Source organism: Pistacia vera, unplaced genomic scaffold (genome assembly GCF_008641045.1).
Source record: "Pistacia vera cultivar Batoury unplaced genomic scaffold, PisVer_v2 Contig564, whole genome shotgun sequence".
Classification (NCBI taxonomy): Eukaryota; Viridiplantae; Streptophyta; class Magnoliopsida; order Sapindales; family Anacardiaceae; genus Pistacia; species Pistacia vera.
Window position 1 is genome coordinate 388,930 of NW_022196406.1, and position 23,630 is coordinate 412,559.

The window sequence follows — 23,630 nt, forward strand, 5'->3', positions numbered from 1 at the left end:
CTTACTTTAGGTTTAGAAGGATATGAGATTGAAAAATAATTCATGATGTAAAGAAAAAATATTAAGTAATATTTATAATTACTATTATCTTCAATTCACTTGTGAAATCATGGATTCTTATGGACCTAAATTTCATTTAATTTTTGAATAATGCTCTATCTACAAGAAAATCTTACAAAGATTTCTATACAAAGAGGTAAGAAATAAAAGGAAAAATGAACATAAAAAGTCAAACTCATCGTACTTACTATTCCACTTATTTACTACCACATTACTTTGTACAAAAATTTTTGTAAGTTTTCTTTGTACATCTAACATTATTGTTAATTTTTTAGAACTGCAAATATAATGCTTTATAATTTAAGTATGAAGGGAAAAAAAAAGTTTTTACTATGATTATGTCTTTACCTAAAGAAATCAACATTGAGTGGCTTGATGGTAAAAGAGCAAAGGGGTCCAACATGAGTTTTTGATTTGGAATCCCCTCAGACACTAATAAGGATGGTTGCTGAGAAGATTTATCCGACTGTTAATTTTAGGATCCTAAAAAATTAGTTGAGGTAGACATAAACTAAGTGTCTGTCTTCACCTAAAGAATAAAATGATCGGGGTTAAAAACCATTTCCTCAATTATAAACCTTTTTCATTGTTGAGTTCAGTTAAATTATGTTCTTTTTCTATAATTTGATTAGAAATTTATAAAGAATGTTTTACAAGTATTCATGGTTGATTAGAATCTTCTTTTAAGTAATTGTTAATGTGTATTATGATGCTCGTTTGCTCTTACGTGCATTCGCTTTATCACATGATGCTATATGTTAATTAATTATTTAACTCCACATTCTTTATCTATCCAGTAAAATAAAAAGAGGAAAAAGTGCACATCATTTCAAGAAAGAAGAGAGATGGGCCCCATGGTGGTGCCGCAAAAACAATAATAATAATTTTTAATTACCCTAAACTTTATGAATAGGAGAATTTCATAAACTACCCTTGAGATTTAGCAAACATCAATGTGTGACACTTACAGACGAAATTATCAAAAATACCCTTGGCACCTAACATTGTTTGAGCATGTTAGGTTTAAATTTATATTTTATGTGTGATTAATGTTTTACCCTCACTTTTATTATGTGTGAAAGAATTTGTTATTTGGGCAACTCCAATCAAGTTATCAAGAAATGCAGTTAACCCTACAAGTGAACCAAACAACATTCCCAAAATTGTTTATCTTCTTTCTTGTTTACCCAATGGAAATGCAACAAGTCAACAGCCCCACAAATCCTCTCCAGTCTAACTACTAACTAGTAACTATGGTAGCTTTAATAACGATCTTTGGTTAGATGACTTAAATATCCTTTAATAGTTAATCATTCTAATGGCATTAGGGTTTAGGGGTACTTCTTGATAATTTTGTGCATAAATGTCACCCATTTCATATCAGCTAAACCTCAGGGGTAGTTTTTAAATTCTTCCCTTTATGAGTCATACTTCAATATTCAAATCTCTAACGCTGAAGGAATAATTATTTAAAAGGCGAGAGAGAATTTTGAACTAAAATAAACTTTACCTTTGGTTCCCCTTTTCTGCGAGAAGTGCAAACGCTAGTAAACATATATCAAGTAAACTTACCAAGAACTCCGAAGATTCAGTCTGATCGCTTCAAGCCAAGTTCGATGGCTTCTTCTTCTTCGGGTACTCACCAAGTGAAGTATGATGTTTTTCTTAGTTTCAGTGGTGAGGACACTCGCAACGGTTTTATTAGCCATCTTGATGTAGCTTTGAGCCGGAGAAAGATTAAATATTTCATCGATGATAAAATTAGAAGAGGAGATGAGATTTCACCATCACTTTTGAAGGCAATTGAAGGATCAAAGATTTCAATCGTCATTTTTTCTAAAGGATATGCTTCTTCTAGTTGGTGCCTCGAAGAACTTGTTGCGATCGTCAAATGCAGGAGAATGTACGGTCAGATTGTGATACCAGTTTTCTATCATGTAGATCCATCACATGTAAGAAAACAAACGGGGACTTTTGGAGATGCATTTGCTGGGCATGAAGTAAGATTTAGGGAAAGAGAAGAGATGGTGCAGAGATGGAGGAATGCTTTGACGGAAGCAGCCAATCTATCTGGCTTCGATTCAAATTCCATCAGGTGAATGCTTTTACTTTGATATTATTTTCTCATTGAAGTTCTACTCTTGCATGATACTTTTTCTTTTTCTCAACATAAATACATATTTAAAAAGAGTTCTTAATTTGATAACTAACAATTAACTTATCTTTTCATAAAGCTATATTTTTAAATTCATCAGAAGGCAGATTTTTGTTTTTAAGCATCAATGTTTACTGTACATGTTCCGCTTTTGAGATACGGAAGACAACAAACTATTGGCTTCCCATCTTTCATCTTAAATTAAAATTTAAACCCCATTTCTAAATTTATCCCAGAAAAATTTTAAACATCCATGTTAAGAATCAATCAAACTCAACCTAACCTGTTCCTCTATCAGCAAACAGTCAAGAAACAAGAACACGGAAGATTTTACCGTGGTTCGTTTATTCCAATGGAATAAACTACATCCACGTTGAGCTCCAAGCAAATTGGGACTCACTACACTATAAGGATCAAAGTGTTACAAGTACAACACAAATCACACCCGAAATACTCAACTCTCAACCCGTTACAAAAAACCCTCAAATCTCACTGTAATCACAATAAGCAAACCCAGAAAACTGTAGGCTTACACCAGAAGAATACCTAATCCTTTTACTCACAATATTCTCAAAAAGTGATCCGATTACAAGACTTGATCTAGAGCACCAACACAAGAACCCTAACCCTGTTGCAAAACGCGAATAATAGAGTTTTCTAATCACTGTTTTTTTTTTCCCTTCAGAATTTGTGGCTTTATATACTTTGACTTGTTGGGCTGGTGAGAGTCGTTAGATCAGGCTGCATCCGACGGCTGAGATTCGTCACTTGAGTTAACATTAAAATGACAGCGTATTGATAGGTGGAATACGACACCGTTTAAAGCTTCACTCAACAATTCAAATTTACGAACAAACCCCACTCTTTTCCAAACGAATTCTTATATTTTATTTTTTACTTCTCATATTGTATTATGTTTGCTTGATATCATATTTTTATTTTCATAGATCTTTGTTTTATAAAAGATTTATTTCTTATTGTAAGCAAAGAAGCTAAGTTAACCAATCATCCCAGCACAAATTCATAATCAAGGCCATAAATTAGACTTTGTCTTTATTTCTTTTTCATTAATTTATTGATTAGCATATTGTTGTTTTTACCTCTTGTTTCAATTGTAGGTCTGAATCAAAACTTATGGAGACAATTAGTGAACATATTTTGAAGAGATTGAATGATATGTCATCTAGTGATAACAAGAACTTGGTTGGAGTAGCAATGAAGATCCAGAAAATTAAATCTTTATTGTTGAAGGGGTCGGATGAAGTATGTAAAGTAGGAATTTGGGGTATGGGTGGTATAGGCAAGACTACTCTTGCCAATGCAGTTTTCAATGAAATCTCTAGTCAATTTGAAGCTTCTTCTTTTATTCGAAACGTTAGGGAAGCATCAAATAAAAATCAACTATCTTACTTGCAAAAAGAACTTTTTTCTACAATATTAGAGGATGGACAGCTCAATATAGGACTCACATTCACAAAAGAAAGGCTTGGACATAAAAAGGTTCTTATTGTTTTTGATGATGTGACGGATTTGAAACAAATAAAAGAATTAATTGGAGATCTAGAATACCTGGGTTCTGAAAGTCGAATCATTATAACTACGAGGGATAAACAAGTGCTTTAAAATTGTGGGCTGAATGATTCTACCATATATGAGGTTGAAGGATTATGTAGTGATGAATCTCTTCGACTATTTAAACAATATGCCTTCAAAAGAAATGATCAAATTGATGAAGTTTATATGAAGTTATCAAATAGAGTAATAAGTTATACACAAGGTTTGCCTTTAGCTCTTGAAGTCTTAGCTTGCTTTCTGCTTGGTAGAGAACAATTTGAATGGGAAAGTGCACTGGATGAATTAAAAAAAATCTCCGAATGAGGTTATCCAAACAGTGCTTAAGATCAGTTATGATGGATTAGGTGATAGAGAGAAGGATTTGTTTCTAGATATTGCATGCTTCTTTAAAGGATGGGATAAATATCTAGTCGGTAGCTTCAGCTCACATATTGGAATAAGTGTTCTTATTGATAGAGCTCTTATAACTATTTCAGACAACACCATAGGAATGCATGATTTGATTTGAGAAATGGGTTGGGAAATTGTTCGACAAGAGCCCGTTAATAAACTTGGCCAACGTAGTCGATTATGGCATCATGATGATGTCTATAATGTATTGAAAAAAAATCTGGTAAGTATGCAAGACATTAACTTCCAATTTCTATTTTATATTATTTGTGATATCTCGAAAAGTTTTAATTAGGTGATTATTTGTTTCATTTTTCCTTATACAGTAGTTCAATGGTAACAGGCTTTGGGGTTTGGGAGGTAATTGTAATTATGCTATTAACTTATATTTGAATTTGATTGTAGGGAACTGATAAAATAAGAGGCCTACACATTGATATGTCTAAAATGAGAAAGATAGACTTAAACCCTCATGCTTTCTCAGACATGGATAATATAAGATTCTTGATAGCAGATGAAGCAAAATATAATTACAGTAAGGTGTATGGTTTTGAAGGCCTAGAATTTGATTTCACAGAGCTAAGATGCCTCTCTTGGGATGCTTACCCCTTCAAGTCGTTGCCGGTGAAATTTTGTCCGGAGAACCTTGTTGTACTTAAGATGCACCGTAGCAAACTTAATCAACTTTGGACTAGTGTCAAGGTATATTTTGATTTCATATGAAAATTCTCTTTTATATATTTTAAATATTAGATTGTCTAATTTGTGTTGGTCATTTCATTTTTTGTTACAGGATCTTGCTCATTTAAAATACATTAATCTAAGTTACTCATATCATCTACTTAAAGTCCCAGACCTCTCAAGGGCTCCTAATCTAGAGAGCTTGATTTTAGAAGGTTGTACAAGTTTGTTGGAGATCACTTCTCCATCTCGGAATCTCAATAAACTTGTTCATTTGAATCTAAGAAATTGCAAAAGCCTTATTAGTCTTCCACTTGGTATTCAATCAAAGTCTCTAAGAGATGTTATCATCTCAAACTGCTCTAAGCTCAACACTGCTCCAAGGATCTCATGTAATATGGAACGATTGTGTTTGGATGGAACTGCAATAAAAGAATTATCTTCTTCCATCGAAAGTCCTTCTAGCCTAGTTGAATTGAATCTTAAGGACTGTTTAAGGCTTGAAAGTCTTCCCAGCAGTGTTTGTAATTTGGAATCTCTTCATCACCTTACTCTTTCAGGTTTGTCAAATCTAAAGTTTGTTTTAGGGATCCCATGCAATATAAAAGAGTTACATTTAGATGGAACTGCTATAAAAGAATTATCTTCGTCAATTGAGAATGCATCCAGTCTAGTAAGATTGACTCTTAAAGATTGTTCAAGCCTTGAGAGTCTTCCAGACGGTATTTGTAAATTGAAGTCTTTAAGATATCTTTGCATCTCTGGTTGTTCGAAACTTGCCAGATTGCCTGAAGACATAGGAAATTTAAAAAGCTTGGAAGTGCTAGAAGCTAATGGAGTTACTATAAGAGAATTACCTTCGTCTATTGTACGTTTGGAAAACCTTCATGATTTATCTTTAGAGAGATTGGAGAGATGTAACAGTCAAGAGCTGCTGTGTTCGCTATCCTGTGCTTTCACAGGTTTGCTATTTTTAAAGAGATTAAGTTTGAATCACTGCAATATCACAAAATTACCTGATAATATTGGCCAGTTGTCCTTACTTAGAGATTTAGAATTAGCTGGAAATAGTTTTGAGAGCGTACCAACAAATATCGTGAACCTCTCTAACTTATGGCTCCTTGACATAAGGTTTTGTATGAGGCTTCAATCCTTACCAAAACTTCCTTGTAAGATACTACAACTAAAGGCAGAGGGTTGCAAATTGCTGTAAGCATTATCAAGTTTGATAATTCCAAATCGTGGATTGTACAACCGGAGATTTAGCTTCATCAACTGCCTAAATCTGGATTGGAATGTTCTCAAAAACGTTTTGAATGATGCTTTATCGGAAATGTACTCTCTATGGTTGGAATTTAGAGAGGTACTTCAGTCTCTCTCGTTCCCATATGATTTCAATTTCTTTCTCTCTTATAAATAAAAAATCATATTAAACTAAAAATTTAGAACTAACAATTTTTATGGTACAGCGTGGAGTTGGCCTTCCAGACGGTGTCATGTGTTTCCCTGGAAGTGAAATTCCAGATTGGTTTAACATTCAAAGTTGTGGATCTTCTATAGAGCTACCACAAGGTTCATTCAATCATAAGTTTTTGGGTTTAGTCTTTTGTGCCTTTGTCGGAGTCCAAAATTATAATCATTCTTACAAAGGTGATTATCACATGCAAATTGAGTATGAGTTGCATTTGAAATGCGAAGATGGTTACAATAGAGTTGCTAAAAAACAATTTTCGGTTAATGAACCCAAGAATATTGAGTCAGATCACATATTCCTGGGGTATAATTGCAATCAATTTGATTTCCGTGAATTCCCTTGCAATACGGAGGCCATTATCAATTTCAGTTGCAATAAGTTTTGTCTTCGTAAAATTACTAAAGATACGAAGGACAACATCAATTCCCAAGCCAAACTCTATTTGAAGAAGTGTGGGATCCGTTTATTGTACACTCAGGAGTTTGAGGAACCTATGAAAAGATCCAGATGTCCTGTCTTTGGCGAAGAGGAAGAGCAAGAAGAAGTACAGTCTAAGAGATTGAAACCTTCAAAATTCTTTAAAGGCGAATCTGGCTCCAGGTAATTAAATAATATGTATGTCTTCTTTGCTGCATGTAATTTAAGTAATGCTCTCTCCATGCTCTACACTATTTTCGTGTGATTGATTTCTGAATGATTTTCTCCTGGTCTCAAATATGATGTATATAATTTTCATCTCAATCCTAAAATGTTACTAAAATATTATATATGTATGATCAATTGAACATGTTTTACTGTGCATGTGGTTTTGTCTTAGTTGCTGTATTACCTATATAGACTAAAATAGATTTAACTTTTCCTGATCCATATGAATTGCAAGGATTTATTTCATCATATACTAATTGTTCGTTCATATTTTTGATATGCTTTTGTTGCTTCTTATGGTATCAATTTGAATGTAAAAGGGTCTGGGGTGCATCTACTACCACACAAGAAAGAAGGGGAAGAGTTCAGTCCAACTACAAATGAACCCATTAGCTTTACTCTTTTTGATTTGGATGAATTCCCTGGAGATTTTATTACATCACCTATTTCTATTTCTGATCCGGATGAAGACAATGATGGAGATTTGGTCAAATCACAGCCCTTTACTTCTTTGGATTTGGATGATTTCCCTCAAGATTCTGTCAGTTCACCTATTATTATTATCTCTGATTCGGATAAAGACAATGATGGGTAAAACATAGTGGAAGGGTCTGCCTTTATGATGAAGATGAATGACAACCTAAGGAATTCAAATTCTTTTGAATGGGAAAAGCCTATATCTTGTACTTTCATTTTGTGATCATATTGGTAAGTCTGAATTTCAATTTCTGGCTCAAATATATCTATCTAATTTTGCTCTCATATTCAATAAATATTCAGTAAGTTCAGAAGCTGAATGTTATTTTCTAATGAGAATAATAATATGTATCAATATGAGGATATACTGCTTGGATAATTATAGTTATTTGTTAGTTTATATCTACAGTTAGAGAAATATTTAAAATACTGTTTATTCATATTTGCAATTGTTAGATATTGTTTGCAAAAATTATCTCAATTCATTCAAAGTATTGCGTCAAACAGTTCATTTATACTTTGGATAATTCAAAGCCTCTGAGAAAAAGTTATCACAATTTTACTAGTGAAACTGAAAAGCTCAATTTTATTTGTTCAATATGACATTTTGATATGGTTTGGATTTGAGCTTTGCTTATATATTATGTTTAAGTAGAAAAACTCATGATCCACAATCTTTGTATTGATTACGTGAGAATGGAAGACGCCAAGGCACTGCTACAAACTGGCACTAAGCCACAAAACATATTTAAATTCACGCTTAATTTGTACTTTGCATTTGGCTGTGCACCTAATGACATGTATTTATGTTGGTTTCTTGGATGCATTTACTACAAGGGATAGATTTAATATGAAAATTCATTGATTGGTGAAAAATAACATTCTTGCTGGAGAGGTATAAATGCTGTTGGAGTCCCTTGGGCCTGGTCTCACACTGCTACAAATGGTTTACTAAAGGCAATCTACTGGCAACCGGTGGTGATGATGAGCTTGAATACTTATGGGGGCCTTCTAAATTGAGTTCAACCAAATTCTTGTACTGATTTATTGCGCATTGTGATGCAGTTAAGGTCCTTGCATGGTTCCTTGTCAATCTAACGTTCTTGGCTCTGGAGGAAGCACAGAAGATGGATGTATTACGATATGGAATTTACAATGGAGGACCTGCATCAGCAATACTGTAGAACAGGCAAGTGAAATAATTCACTCTTTCTTATGAGTTTTCTATAGAAACTACAACTTATTGGTGCCATCTAAGAGACATTTCCATCTATGATAACATTTTTGTTGCCTATCGATACTTGTGAAGTGTTTGTTTTTTACCTTATGTATGGCAATTTGATGTAACATATCCAGATATGTGGACTGGAGCAGAACTGGTATCAAAAAGAGATACTGAGTGGAGCTTTTGGAAACAGCCTGCAATGGCTAAAGTTGGGGAGTAAAGCTGCAACGCTTTAGAGTCCTTGAGCTTTCTCAGGTTTGACTATCTGACTATCTTTGGTTTGGAACCCAGTATCTTGTATTCTTAAATAAATGCAGCTGACTTCCTTAAGTCAATGTTTTGCCTCGATGGCCAAATGTTGGTATCAGCTGGGGTGGACTGATGAAACCCTTTGTTTCTGGGAGATTTTTAAACCACCTGCCATTGAAGATTCAATTGTTTCATATCTTGACAACCATCTCATCTCAAAGGACAACTAATGATGGTGAGCAATGGAAAAATCAGTTTGTTGCAAGCTTTTCTTTTTCTCCATTTTTTATTTATTGCACAGAAACTCTGCAGTTCTTTTTTCTTATTGTTGTCTAGTCTAGTATATATATTTTGGCTGTTACCATTCGTAAATGTGAAAATAGAACAAGGCATTACAGGGAAGCAATAATCGATAAAATAATTTGTTATAATGCATTCATTGTGCAAATGATTTGCTTAACTTAGCTTTCAACTTTTGATTTTTTATAAATACAACTTTCATCATCAGTACTTGTGAACCTTTTGGCTGTCCTTGCATTTTCTAGGACTGTAGTTAGATAATGGACTCTAGGTATTCATAAGAAGTCAGCAAGTTAATATTCCACCTTAGATGGTATCATATATACTGGCCAAAATTAGGTGAGTTAGACGTTTACTAGGAATACTGGCAATGAAGATCCACCATTAGATAGATGAATTCAAGTCTACCGTGCATTGTTATTGGTTGATTACAAAATTACTTTGGGCTAATGTGAGGATATGTTTATGGTTACTGTTTAAACTTGCCAGAGGGAAGGGTCTTTTTAGAAGGTAGAGGAAACAACTTACACAGTCCACAACTGATTTTTTCAAGTTAGTACCATTTGCAGTTTCTTGCTATAGTATTTCTCAAATTATTCCTAACATGTTGCCGTCAACCTTCCATGACAAGATGAAAGAAGAGGTAATAGTTGAAATTACTGTCACAAAAATGCTTGATTGCTTTATCACAGTTGCATAAGCCGTATTCATCCTGAGTCTTAGCAGTTGTAGCTCCTAAATGTTGATGATGTGCTTCCATTTGTCAGTCTTGTTATTGACTCATGAAATGGAGACAGCAGACGATCTGGATGAGTTTATGAACGAGGTTATAATTTTTTTCCCCTTTGCCTAACAAGGGAAGTGGGCTTACTCTATGTTTTAACTGTTCTGTTTTCTGCTGGCAATAATTTAGTTTTAGGTTCTGCCATTGAACACTTTACAGTGCTGGTGTATTGAATGATGAAATTTTAGGCTTTGGCAAGCTAATATTGATGAACATACTTTGGATAACATTAGCAGGTTGATTTTGTATAATCATTCCTCCAATTTTTGGGGTTATACTGGCCATTTATTTTATTACTTTATTAGCAGGGTGTGTAGTCGTTTTCAGATGCAGAGCTTCAACAAGCCTGTAGAGACTGAAGGTTACTTGGATTGTTTTCAGTGGATGGATAAAATGTGGCAACAGGTTCATGCTCAACATATATCTTTTACATTTACAAATAATGCAAGCTTTGTATCAAAAGTCCTTTTTCTTAGTTTCCTCCATAGATGGGTGTTGCATTCACTGGCCAACTCTTCTCTTCCATATTGTCAGCCGTGAGCCTTCAACCCGATTATGACATTGCATGAAATGTCTTGCTTTATTATTATTTGGAAAGAATTATTAATAACAAATTAAAAAGTATGTCAACTGGCTGTCTACTCATGATATCCAGACTACAAAAAGAACAAAAATGATTTTCCTTTTTGCATATATGGGGTATGCTAATCAATAACAGCTCTTTGGAGTTGTATTTTAGTTGTCTAATCAGACATCTTTGACACTAAACTAAACTTATGAAGCTTTGTAACTTACATGACTTTCGTTTGCGGATAATGCTGGCAACTGCAATTGCTTCAAGGTTTTATTATATTTTTCTCTGCATATAATTTAGTGGAAAAGTTCCTGAGTCCGGCTTCTAATTCAGTATTTCTCTTTGTAGTTGCGTTAATGCTGAATTTGTTCTCTGCATCACTTGGTACTATCTTTTCTTTTGATTCTTTCTAAGTAATGTTTGTCTTGGTTTCTAGACAAGAGTATCATATTGAAAGAAGATGAGAGGAAGAACTTACTTCATTTGCTGTCTGGCCAGTATCTGCTGCAACAGTATTGCAATTCCAGAATTCAGTGGAAGGAATACCGTTGGACAAAAAGAATTTAGAGTAGAGAGCTGAGCTTTGCGAGGTGGTACTAGAAGAGAACAAAGGATCAGATGAATAAGGGAATTCTTGTTTGTTAAAAATACCAGTTTGGAGATACTTCAGAGGTTCTTAGTTATTATGGGAACATATAAAACATTATTCAGAATTTTCATAAAGTAGAATGTATCATTTTCCTGGCTCGGTTGGAGAGGTCATGAATCTGTAGCCCCACTGAGTTATCTGTTGTCTGTTGAAGCTATGAAGGATGGCTCTGACCATGTTTTTTTGTCGATTGCAGAATGTCCATATACCATTTGTAAATTGTTTGGATTCATTGAGAGCGCAAGACCCACATCCAACTTGTTTTCATATCTAACTTCGATCTGATAACCGGAGGATCTTAGATATTTTGTTGCTGGTTTTGACTTTGATAAGAGATTTGAAATTGAAAGTTTGAGTTTGAAAAAAATTGTAAAATGAAATAAGGAAAATATTAACTAGATCTATGTGGTTTGATATATTAATAACAATTCCTATGGTTGCAAAAATATTAATGAATACAAGGATTGTTCGGGGCGCACAGGGGTCTGATTTGGCAAGCTTTGATGGCTGGTTTTTGTGAGCTTTGATCTAAGGATTGTTTATCCTCTCTGTTGGGTTCTTTTTGCCTGAGTTGTCTCTTTGGCTTTTGTAAAGGGATGTTTTGTTTAAGGGTCTACCCCTCTTAGTTGTTTCTTTATCCTTTATAAAATTACCAATTAACCAAACCTTGCCTTTGGGATGAGTCCTAGCTTTGAACTGAACCTTTGGTTTGAACTTGTAGATGAATCTTCCAACTTCGGGACTAGACCATTTGCCATTGGTGGCATGGAAAGGCTCTCCACACGAAAAAGAAAATAAAGTGGGCAAGACGCCAAGCAAAGACCTTGGACGCCTATGCCTGAGTGAAAAGTTCGATAGAATTCCTTCTTCTCATCTGGTAGCGTGAACAACCATAATCCCTGTGATCGTACCTTCTCTTGAGTTTAGTTCCATAGAATGAATCTTCTAATTAGTTAGCTTGCCAGGTTTAAGAATTCCTCCTGGTCAAGGGTCAGCGGTCGCCCTGTCACAAGTCTCCCCGTCACAATTCATCCCTTACAGAGTGCGCAAGGTGCGCAACAGTGTAATTCGAGTTCTCGTGCTCGTCTTGTTCTTATCTTATAGGAATAGCAGTTTAGTGTGATATGATAAGTCGGTAAATCAATCTATCTATTATTAGCCCATCATCTGGACCTTATTCCTTCCTATGGAAGTCTACTTTTGGCTCGTATGAAACCCAAAGGAAAGCCCGAAAAAACATCAACTAAATAGAAGTAAATCTCTCCAACTGGCTCAATGGAACTGGCAGAGACTGAGAGACTAGCATCTGACTGGTTTTTATCTTTCCCTCGAGATTTCTTTTTCTTAAGTCTAACAAGAGCTAAGAGAGTGTTCCAGAAGAACTTAGAATTAGAATTCTATCTTTGGGGATAAATAGATATATTTCTTTTCCTAATCTTTATTTCATTTACCTAGGGGTCTTTTTAGACTTTCCCAATGAAAAGCAGATTTGAACCCTAATACTACTCTCTTACAAACTCACTCTCAAGTGTGGATCCGACTGTACAGAACCCCCTAATATTAATGAATATGAAACCCCCTAATATTAAGGCTGCGCTAGTTTAAGTTTTTAGAATAGTATTCTATTCTAAATACTATTTAATCATAGGATAAGATTATTTTTGAAAAATGTTTTCTGAAAATATTTCTTAATTTAACTAAACACCCTTACAATTAAAGTTTATAAATTAACAAAAACACCTTACGCACTTAACTATTATCGACAATCGACCATCATCGTTGGACGGTGGTTGGAAACTGTCAGAATGGTGCATGATCGACTGGATTTGATCAATCGTGCGTCGATCTAGCCGAAAGTGGTTAAATCTAGGGCCAAAGACTTGGTTGTTGTTGACGGCTAAGATATGAATAGGATTGTAAGATAGGATAGTGTTTAAAAATCGAACCAAACGAAGCCTAAATTATTTTTATTAGTTTTATAGTTGACCTGTTTTGAGTTGTGAAATTGTAAGAATATCCCTTACTTCTTACATTCAAATGGGATATGATCTTTATTATTCAAGTTAACGATATCCTAAAGGCAGGAGGTGCTGATATTGTTGAAACCATGGATTAGCCTTTTTATATTAGCCAAAATTAAACATATTGGATGTTGGTGATAGTCAGATTATTAAAGATGATAGGAGCATTGTGAAGGTGGTTTTAGAGTTTTTTTTTTTAAAAGCTTTAAAGGAAGGATTGTTAGAGTAAGAATAAGGTTTGTTGTGGAGTGCTCTGGATGGACACAAGGCAAATTAGCTGGAGAGAGCATTTGAGGAGGAAATAGAAAAGGCGAGTTTGAATCCTGCAAAAGTTGTTTTGGATCTGATGGATGGNGGTGGAGCATTAATGTTGTGATAGGCCCCCTGCTGAGCATTCGTCGTCGCGTAGGGGCTCTGGTGAGCGTTTATGTTTCGGTACGGGCTGTGCTGTGCATTTATGCCCTGATAGGGGCTTTGCTGTGAATTCATGTTATGATACGACCTTTGCTGCGCATTCATGTTATGATATGAGCTTAGTGGCAGCGCATTATTCATGTCATGAAATGAGCTCTGCTGCGCGGTCGTGCTATGATATGAATTTTGATGCACATTCATGTTTTGATACGAGCTTGGTTGTGCACTCATGTTCTGATACGAGTTTTGCTGGGAGTCCATGCTCTGGTAGGGGGCATGTTGGGAACTCATATTCGGCCCAGAAGAGGTCATATAGGACTTAAGTATACTCTGTGCAGCTGCCAAATGCTCAGAAGATCCACGGATGTCAACCACACACTCAGAGCCACCGGACTGAGGATCTTGCAGCTTAATCCTAGCTCCAGCAACCTAGAATTTATGAAAGAGACAATTAGAAGTCCATCTGCCATATTATATATAATTATACACTTTATATAAGCTCCTTTAATATTTCTGGCAAATCTGACATTTCAAAAAAATAAAATCCTTTGTTTGTAATATTCATATAAATGCCCTGGAAAGGAGCCACTAAGAAATGTAGCTACCAGCAAGGATGAAAAGAAAAATAATAAAACAAACATCTAAGGATATTTAGGCTCCGTTTGATTCACTATTTTGGAAGTTTCTAGAATAGTCTTTTGAAAAAAGTTGAGTTGAGTAGTATTTGAAGAAGTTTCCTGTACAATTTTCAATAACATTTTCTGAAAATAATTAGATTATTTTTTAACCCCTTGGGTTTGTTAATTTAACTAAACACCTTCACCCACCCACATTTGTCAAATTCCAACCACCACCGTCAGAAGGTGGCCAGAATCTGCTGTAATGGCGCACTACCAACTGGATATGGCCGGTAGTACGTCGATCTGGCCGTTGACGACGACCAGATCTTAGCCGTCAAGATCAAACTGCACTCATGCCTCTCCTGCATCAAGTTGACCGCCCTCTCCTTATCCCTAAGTAGTGATTCTATCAATCATGCACATAGGTGGGGCCCTCCATTCTGATTGGTATATCATGAAAAAAGAAAGCCATTTGCACCAGGCATACTGCGCTTTCCCTTGCCCAGATGTTCGCCTTTCTATTCTAAGTCAAGTAACCGTGACCCGCCGAAGACTGGAGCCTCGCCAACGTGAAACTTCCCTAGGGGATAGGAACGTATTGAATCAAAGAGCAGGCAGACAAGACTTTAGCGAACGAGCAATCTCCAATTCCCGCTAATCACTCTACTCCTCCTGTGAACCATTGATGAGCCAGCCGAGCTTGTTTGTTTAGTTTGATATTTTCTATCTCTGAGTAAGGCCCTTTGATGTAAGGGGTAAAAGAATGAGCTAAGCGCCGAACGAAGAACAATACCAAGGTGAGTACAAGGATGTGGTGAAGAATACTGAGAAAAAAAGCTCTGAACTAAACCATATTGAGCACAGGTCTCACTCTACAAGTTCAGTTTGATGAGCTCCTATCGAACCTGTGAAAGTTTTGTTTTTGACTAAATTAAGAAAGACGGGCTTTATTGCAGCGAAACGACGGCCAAGATATGGTCGTCATCAATGGCCAAAAGATTTGGCTAGATCTCGCCGTCAACGGCCAGATCTGACAACCGTAAATCTAGCATTTTTCGGCCAGAATTGCCGTCGATAGTGACCCGATTTGGCCTTTTCCGGCCAGATCTGACAACCGTAAATCTAGCCTTTTTCGGCCAGAATTGCCGTCGGTAGTGACTCGATTTGGCCTTTTCCGGCCAAATCGGGTCACTACCGACCATATCCAGCCGGTAGTGTGCCATTACGACAGATTTCGACCACTTTCCAACGGTGGTGGTTGGAATCTGGCGAATGTAGATGGGTGGGGGTGTTTTTGTCAATTTATAAACTTTTATTGTTAGGGGTATTTAGTTAAATTAACAAACTAAGGGGTTAAACATAATCAAAATATTAGAATGGTATTGTGTTTTGAAGAGAATTTTGAATATTGAAACAAATGTGTATTTGGATAGGATAGTAGAGTAAGATAGGGTTAAAATAGTGACCCAAATGAGCCCTTATTTTCTGATATCCAAATAACAGAAATTTCTATCATCCAGGATAGGAGCCACCACTACGAAGTGTAGCCACCAGCATAGCCACACTACCAACTACAATTACATTCTAACCCCAAGTTAAAGAAAAGGAAGCCAAATGATACTCTCTCCAAATAGGTGTTTTAAGTGTAGAACGATGTGCAAAGTTTCAACCATATTTTTCTTCATTGCTCAGTTCCTTTAAAACTATGGTTTAAGATCTTTAAAGAGGCTAAAACAGCTCTAGTGATTCAGAGGCTTAGGATGCATCATTTACTGAACACCATAATGCATCTAGAGGGATATGCAAATATAGGAGATTTCTACCATCCTAGATGCTGGGGACGTTCAAGTTAGGAGCATTCCATGAAGATTACTTAATCCTAATCCAATTGCCCAAACTTTCCTCCTACGATTCCTTCCTCATAAGGTAGAATCCTAATCCAATGGCCCAAACTTTCCTCTTAAGATTCCTTCCTCATAAGGTAGAAAGAACCATAAATAAATAATCACCAATTTTCCCCAAAAGACTAGAACATGCTCTACATAAACTAAAGGTTGATCATCCTAGTTAGTCCCACCGTAATTATACCTAACATTCCATCCCTTCTATTAGAATTACGGTAAAAAAAAATACCTCACCGACATTCGAAATGCTGCTCCCCCCAGTTTCCATAATATAACCAATTGTGTTGTTATGAATCCTGGTCTCCAAACCACTGTTCATATTTGGGTACCTGAAATGTTCACAGACCAACAACAGAATCAATCACACTATTTAAACATAATATTTGTAACAGAAGTATATGCAAAAGGCACCAGTACCCAGTAGCAGGTGGGGGAACAGGATAACTCTGAGGTTCGTAGTCACGTCCACCCTTCAGAAGAGCATCAATAAATTCCCAGTTATCACTGACAGATATATTTATTGTAATCTTAAAACATTGAAAACACTTAAAGAAGCTTGCTCATTAGTTTGAAATATGCCTCCAGGAAAAGATAACTATAATAAATGTCAAGCTATCATGCATGATAACATTAACATAATAATTGAAATCATTTATCTCAAGAATGCTAATTATCAGACATTGATCAATTCAAGAATATAAAACAGTCCATATAAGCAGTATGACAATTAACCTTTATAACAACTGCACAAAAACACTTAACCTCAGAGTAAACAAAATAAACAAGATTTATAAGAAAATGAAGAGGAAAGAAATAGAAAACAAATACCCTGAGAGAATCATATCCACCAGAACTGCCGGCTCTCATAGTGCCAGATAATGGGGGTCCCCTGCCTGGTAAGCTTCCAGCAGAGCCAAATCGCTGGACAGGCCCAACAGGAACAGGTTCTGCTCCAACATCCCGCAGAGTTCTCACTCTAAGTCTTGATCCAATCTCTGCCAAAGCATCTTTAGCAACAGCAAAATTTCCAGATATCTGAATGTAAAAGGGAAGGATTCGTTTCATAGATGCAAAGCTGAAGGAATGAACAAAAAATTCAATTTGATAAGGCGATGTCTATAATGAAATGCCTTATGCAATCATATCACCTGCACAAGCTCTTCATCCTCAGAGGCACACTTAGGCTTATCATCTTTAGAGTAAACACGAATGTCTGCCTGGGTTCTCCTTCTCATCTCATTGATAACATGACCTCCTTGCCCAAGGATGCATCCAACCTTACTTGATGGAACAAGAAGTCTAGTAACGATAGTACCTCTCTCAGAGAATTCACCTGCTTTATTCTGAAGCTGAAGGATTGCATCAATAGTTTGCGATCTTGGGTTCCAAAGCCCCTGAAACAATATCCCTACAATGATCAAAAACCATATGAAGTAAAAGATGGGGATGTAGTTACGTGTAATAAGAAAAGAAAAAAGATGGGACCTCAATAGCAGAGACACGAATCACACGCTCATCTGAATCTGTCGATGCATCTTCAACATGAATACTAGTTCCAGTCTCCTGCTGTAACTGTTTTACATTAAAGCCTCCCTTGCCTATAACTCCACCGATCTTCCCTGCCGAGCACAAAATTTTCATAGAAAATTCAGCTGAAGTTTCTCCCCTGTGTCCAGGAGGAACATCATTAAAGCCACCAGATCCAAATCCAGAGGGCTGGTTTCCATATCCCCCCATCCATGGCATCGGTGGCATACCATGAGAACTAGAATTCCTAGGTGGCCACATTGATTTTCCTGGTGAATGCACACTTGTCGTGGGAGGTCCAGGAGGATGAAAACTTTGACCCCCATAAGGCACAGGGAAGTTTGTAGGAGGTTTGTCTTTGCGTGGATTTTGATGCAATAGAGTAGACACTTCATAGAGAGCCCTCTTTGCAACATCTGGTTTTCCAGATATCTGCAAAATACTTTATACAATTACACATTGTAGGGAATTGTAAGACAATGCAATATTGTCCATAACAATTTTCCCAAACTATAAGCACATCATAGTTCAACCAGGAATGTAGGAAAAATATATCAAGGAAATAATGGTCTAGGAACAAGGAATTCACAATGTATAAGTTGCAGATAGAATGAGGTACACCGTACAAATGGTGTCGTTGATAACAGAGAGCTATAATCTCAGTAACATCATGGCATCTTCAATTATTTGAATACATCAATCAAGTTGATTTTTACAGTCTGTGCACAGGTAACATAAGCATAAATTTCATACATACACATTCAGAAGCAGCCAAGATGCAACAAAATATCTTGAATCTCTTAAGATATGACTTAAGTGAGATATATATAGAACTATATCAATGAGACATGCTATTGACATATGCTAGAAAGTTATACCAACTCTAAATAATAATGATACTACTTAAGGGTGGTCAGACTGATAGTCGAGTACCTATAATAGAATCAAGCACACTCCCAAATGAGGAGGGCTCATGAAGTGAGGAGTTATCCTTACGCATTTGAGACTTGTCAATAGCTGTGACACCTTCGAAAACCAATGAATCACAGATCAAGAATCAAGAACACATCAAAATCTGAAATTCAAGGTATTTGGATTCACCCAACTTAAGACCACAAACAATAAATCATGCAATTGGAACAATCCAATTGATCTGAACCCAGCAAAGTCAAAACCGGTATCAAAATCATGCTGCACTACTCCCGTATCAGATGAGATTTGAAGATTTATGGATTATGTTGTTTAGTAAAATTATTCAAAATGAATTCCTTCCTTCAACCAGTGTGGCAGTACCTAATTATACAGAATACAGGCAAACATAGCCAAGATGCAGCCAAAATTATAAATTATTATACTAAATAAGATTGCATTTCACATTTTGAAAATTATCATAGAGACTCAAACTAGGAACATAGCTCTGGTATCCATGCATGTGGGCTGGGGCAATTGACTATAAAATAGTGTTTACTGATGGAATATATTCATCATATAAAAGGCTGAAAATCTTTTAAAACTTTTAGAAAGTAAGGTAGGCATAATCCAGAAATGTCAAGGAAAAATTTAAAACTATCTTCCAAAAGGAAAATTAATACAGCACGGAAATGACCAAGAGACAACAAAAGAATAGACCAAGGAGAAAATAACAGAAGCTCAAAATATGACAAGCAAGATTACTTGCTAAAAACTTATATTCCTAAAGGGTCGTTCACTGGGTTACTCCTTTGGAGCCAACATAACCACACAAGCAAAGATCTCTCTACCCACCTCTTCTGCAGGCCTGATATCATCAATAGCATTTGCGTCCCACCACTTAGTCAAAACATGACTGAATCCTCCAGGTGCCTTCATGTTTGGACACACTTCTCTCCAACTCAAACTTGCGCCAAAAACTAATTCCTTCTGGAACACTTTATACCACTAAATGGATCACTTCAGCTCTTTAAGAAAGCAGACAGTCACTGACCTCTCTGGAAAAGAGCACCTGCAGCCCACTATGCTGATTCACAAGGTGGAACTTAAGTGAGAAATCCATCAATACCGATTCACAAAGGTCCCAATAAATCTCAAAAGTGAAAAAAGATATGTTTCTTAAAATACTGCAAGTCCTAGAACATTCTCGGGCACTGCGAATTCTTGTACATAACAACACTAATTTTAATTTCTAATAAGCCTTTTATGAAAATTTTCTAATGTACCCTTTTCCAAACGAGCAAACTTCAACAAGTGACTGCAGGAAGTAACACCTAAAGCTACTACACTGAGTTTAGGATCAAGGGTTCCCAAGACACAAATGATAAGTCTTATGCCAGGATTCAATTTATCCATCTAACGACTACACATGTAACATCAATAGCACCTTGGTCCTTGAAAAATCAATTAACCTTAGTATACAATGGGCCCTTTTAAATAAGACAAGAGAAGTCCTTGCTTAGTGATGAATGCTGCTAAAAGTTCCATTTGGTAAGGCTTGGTTATGAGAAGACCTAGACTAAATCCAAAAACCAGAAGCAGCCTCATTTCACAGTCTAAATCAACAAAAGACAGTCACAATCTTAGAATGTTGACCAAGTGGTTAAATCACTAACCCGCAAAATCTCATTGAAAGGTGTTGTGGTTAGGCAACCAAGGTCCTAACTAATAGGAATGGACAATTAACATATAAATAGGCCAGACAATCTAATAATTATCTCCTACTATCAAACATTTAGACAGCTTAGAAAACCTAGCATAACAAGAAAAAAAACTGCATAAAAATAATGCAGAAAAGCAACACCATCTTAGTACACCCCATTTTATATACATCAGAAATCCCCCAAACCAGATTAGCTAATTCAATTTCAAAACTGAGAACCTCCCAATCCTTGTAATCTTTGGAAAGCAAGAAATTCTTAACTTTTCACTGGGTAGGTGACCAAGAAGATCTTTACGCATAACATAACAAGTTTACATATGAATATAACTTTTGGTTATCAAGTTAAAAGTTTTAAGAAGTTACAAGATGCACCAATAAAATTACTAGTCCAACATAAGTCCGTTTGATCACAGTAAGAAAGAATGCTTAACACCCTATAAAGCTTGTCAACTGGGAGCAGAACTTTCCAATAAGAAAGAAAGTCTATATTGAAAAGTTCACAAATCATAACAAACTTTAAAAAGACAAGAATAATCACATCAGCCTGATACCACATCCGCATATCTTGTCAATTTTTTCTACATGAGCCAATATCTCATCTAAAGCAACCTAGACAGAATTAATTAAAGTTAATATTCCATTCCCACGCCACATTTCAATGTGGAATGAAAAACCATCTGTTACATTGTCCCTGTAATCCAGTAATTTGAGACTATTACTGGAGTGTTTGACACATTATAGGTCAATTCCTCTTCAAGAAGCAATGAATGTGCCAAGTGACTGGATGTGGATACAACAGGAACTCTTTATGCAGAAAAGAAAATTCCTATATCAAAGGTATAAATGGCAGTCCAAAATAAGAAAGGCAATCAAGACAGTAGATATATTACCTGTACAAGTTCATCAGTGTCCATAGCACAAGCAGGAAGATGATCCGCAGGAAGAATTCGTATGTTTGCCCCCGTCTCACTTCGCAATCTTTGAATAACATCTCCACGTTTGCCTAAAAGACACCCTACCATATTGTTTGGAACAAGCAGTCTAGTGGTAACATCATTGTTTTCATTATCATCATCAGGTGCCATTCCACCAAAAAGATCTTCCTCAATGATCCTGTCATGAACTTTCAAAAGAGCATCCTGGGCAGCACAGTGCGGCTCCATGGACTCTTTTTCAGTCTCAGCAGCTGAATCCTCATCACTATTTTGTTTCCTAGAATTTTTTGTAGGAGAACTATAGATAATAATTACTCTCTCATCAGAACCAGAACCAGGAACAGAATCAGCAACAGTAATCTTTGCTTTGGTCTCTTCCCTTAGGGCTTTGATTATGCTGCCACCCTTTCCAATAACACCACCAATTTTCCTAGAAGGGCAAAGTATGCGATAGACAGTGTCAGCAGGTTGAGAATTCCCCAAAGATTGTTCACGGCTAGAATTGTTCCACTTAGCTTTCTTGATACCAGCTCCTTTTCTCTTAAATTGGTTGTTTGTACGTTTCTTGAAATAATTTTTCTTGTTTACATCCATAATTCCACAAAGCCTGCAAGTACAATAAATATGTGCAATGAATGGTCTGAGAAACAATGATAAAGATCACCAGAAAACCAATGTACTCAGGTCCACGGTGTAATGAGCATTTTGTAAATTACCATAAGAACCCGTTATATGCTCACATTGTTACCCAACAATGTAGTTAGGTTAACAGTGAAACTGCTAAATTGCAGTGCATAAAAAAGTAGTAATAGGAAGGGGTAGAAAGGCTTTTTCTAGTGTTCAAGAACTGCTAAACAGATTCGTATTACTGATACAATCCAAGGGGTAGAAAGGCTTTCTCTAGTGCTCAAGAAACTTCCAAACAGAATTCGTATTACTGATACAATCACATCACTTCCAGCATCATCCACGGGTTTCTTTTTGTCCCCACTTTAATTTGTAGTAACACTGTTACTCTACTTAGCAAAACACTATTTTTTTTTTTAAGTTCTAAACACAAAATTCAATGTCTCAGTCTCTGCCCTCCCAGGAGAAGATTAGCATTTGTTCTAGAAATACACCAAAACCACAAAATTCCCCCAAATTTTTTCCTATGTTTCATGGGAAGAAATCAAACCCTACACTTGGACTGTAATAGTCAATTCAATAATATTTCCCACCAAAATAAAGTACCTAATCGATTTAAAGCAAGTTCACAGCCAGCTCCCTGGGTTCAAATATTGCTAAAATTCAGGAATTTTCTTAAAAAGATTATAACCGCGCAACTCATACTAACAGTTCTTATTTTATTCATCATTAAACGCAGAAAGAATAGTATTCGCAATCAAAACAAAGAATAAACCGAATTAAACTCCATTCCTAAAATTTCGTACTGGAAAACAAAACATTCTCAGTAAAACCATTAAATTACAGAGAAATTAGGGTTTCTAAAAGTGTTGAGAAATGCGCGTGGCATGTACCTGACACTGATACAAAGAGACTAAATAATAAGGAGTTAGACAGTTAAAAGTATAGTGATTTGGTTTAGAGGAAGGAACAAATGAAGGTAGTTAAAGACGTTATTGGCGCTTGCTGTGGCGAGTGGCGCTCTCCGTTTGTGGGGGAAGGAGAGAGAAGAAAGGTGGGAGAGGCTGGATGATTCCTATAGGGCTTTCGATTTTATTCTTTTTCTCTTTGGGTTCCGCTTACAGCATGTAATTGTTAATGGGTCGGCCCAGCGTGGCCCGGTGGCTCTTTACAAACAGATCCAATCGGTAAAAATTATTGCGAATGGGTCGGCCGGCCGTTGGCATTTACAGAAGACATAAGAATAGGCTTATACGCATGAGATACAAGTCTAGAGTTGAAAAATAACCCGCCGGCCTGACCTGACCGAACCCGTGACGGTTTATAGGAATTGGCCCAGCCTGCCAACAAGGGCAGTCGGGTTGGCCCGCCTCTTGACCAAAAGGTTGGCCCGGCCTGCCAACCCTAACCCAGCGTTTTGATGCAGGTCGGGCCGGGTTTGCCCATAATTTTTTTTTTTTTTGTTTTTAATTTTTTCTTTTGTGTAGTTTTTTTTTTCTTTAGTTACTTTTTAAATATAATAATTCAATTAAATTTTTTTTTTTTGTTACATTTCAAATATTAATTCAATTTTAATACAATGAAATTGTAATAAGAAAAATTATATTTATTCATTTATCAAAAAATAAATAGAAATTACAACAATTATTGTCTCGTTAAAACTTTACCAAGAAAAACCCAATGGACAAAAACTTGGTAAGGAAAAAATAGTG

At 36.1% G+C, this 23,630-nt stretch overlaps 3 protein-coding genes and 1 long non-coding RNA gene across 4 annotated transcripts; 3 read left to right on the forward strand and 1 right to left on the reverse strand.

The window, feature by feature from the left end:
* The first annotated feature begins 1,587 nt into the window (after positions 1-1,587).
* On the forward strand, positions 1,588-6,471 carry LOC116108441 (disease resistance-like protein DSC1). The gene is given in 5 exon segments (XM_031394690.1): positions 1,588-2,155; positions 3,334-4,075; positions 4,586-4,882; positions 4,974-6,224; positions 6,331-6,471. Coding segments are annotated over 4 exon segments (2,619 nt in total). The 5' UTR covers positions 1,588-1,676; the 3' UTR covers positions 6,075-6,224; positions 6,331-6,471.
* Positions 6,195-8,191, forward strand: LOC116108442. Its single transcript, XM_031394691.1, has 3 exons — positions 6,195-6,224; positions 6,331-6,935; positions 7,302-8,191. The coding sequence occupies exons 1-3, from the start codon at positions 6,195-6,197 to the stop codon at positions 7,573-7,575; spliced, it is 909 nt and encodes a 302-aa protein (XP_031250551.1). The 3' UTR covers positions 7,576-8,191.
* Positions 8,192-10,229: 2,038 nt separating this feature from the next.
* LOC116108457 lies at positions 10,230-11,457 on the forward strand. Its single transcript, XR_004124643.1, has 2 exons — positions 10,230-10,420; positions 11,026-11,457. It is a non-coding gene; the product is annotated as an uncharacterized LOC116108457 (long non-coding RNA).
* Positions 11,458-13,948: 2,491 nt separating this feature from the next.
* Positions 13,949-22,908, reverse strand: LOC116108451 (KH domain-containing protein HEN4-like). Its single transcript, XM_031394700.1, has 8 exons — positions 22,812-22,908; positions 21,247-21,898; positions 17,683-18,156; positions 17,346-17,591; positions 17,026-17,232; positions 16,615-16,667; positions 16,432-16,526; positions 13,949-14,102 (listed from the first exon to the last, which is right to left on the reverse strand). Exons 2-8 carry the CDS (start codon positions 21,883-21,885, stop codon positions 14,089-14,091), a joined length of 1,728 nt encoding a protein of 575 aa, XP_031250560.1. The 5' UTR covers positions 21,886-21,898; positions 22,812-22,908; the 3' UTR covers positions 13,949-14,088.
* Positions 22,909-23,630: the final 722 nt, after the last annotated feature.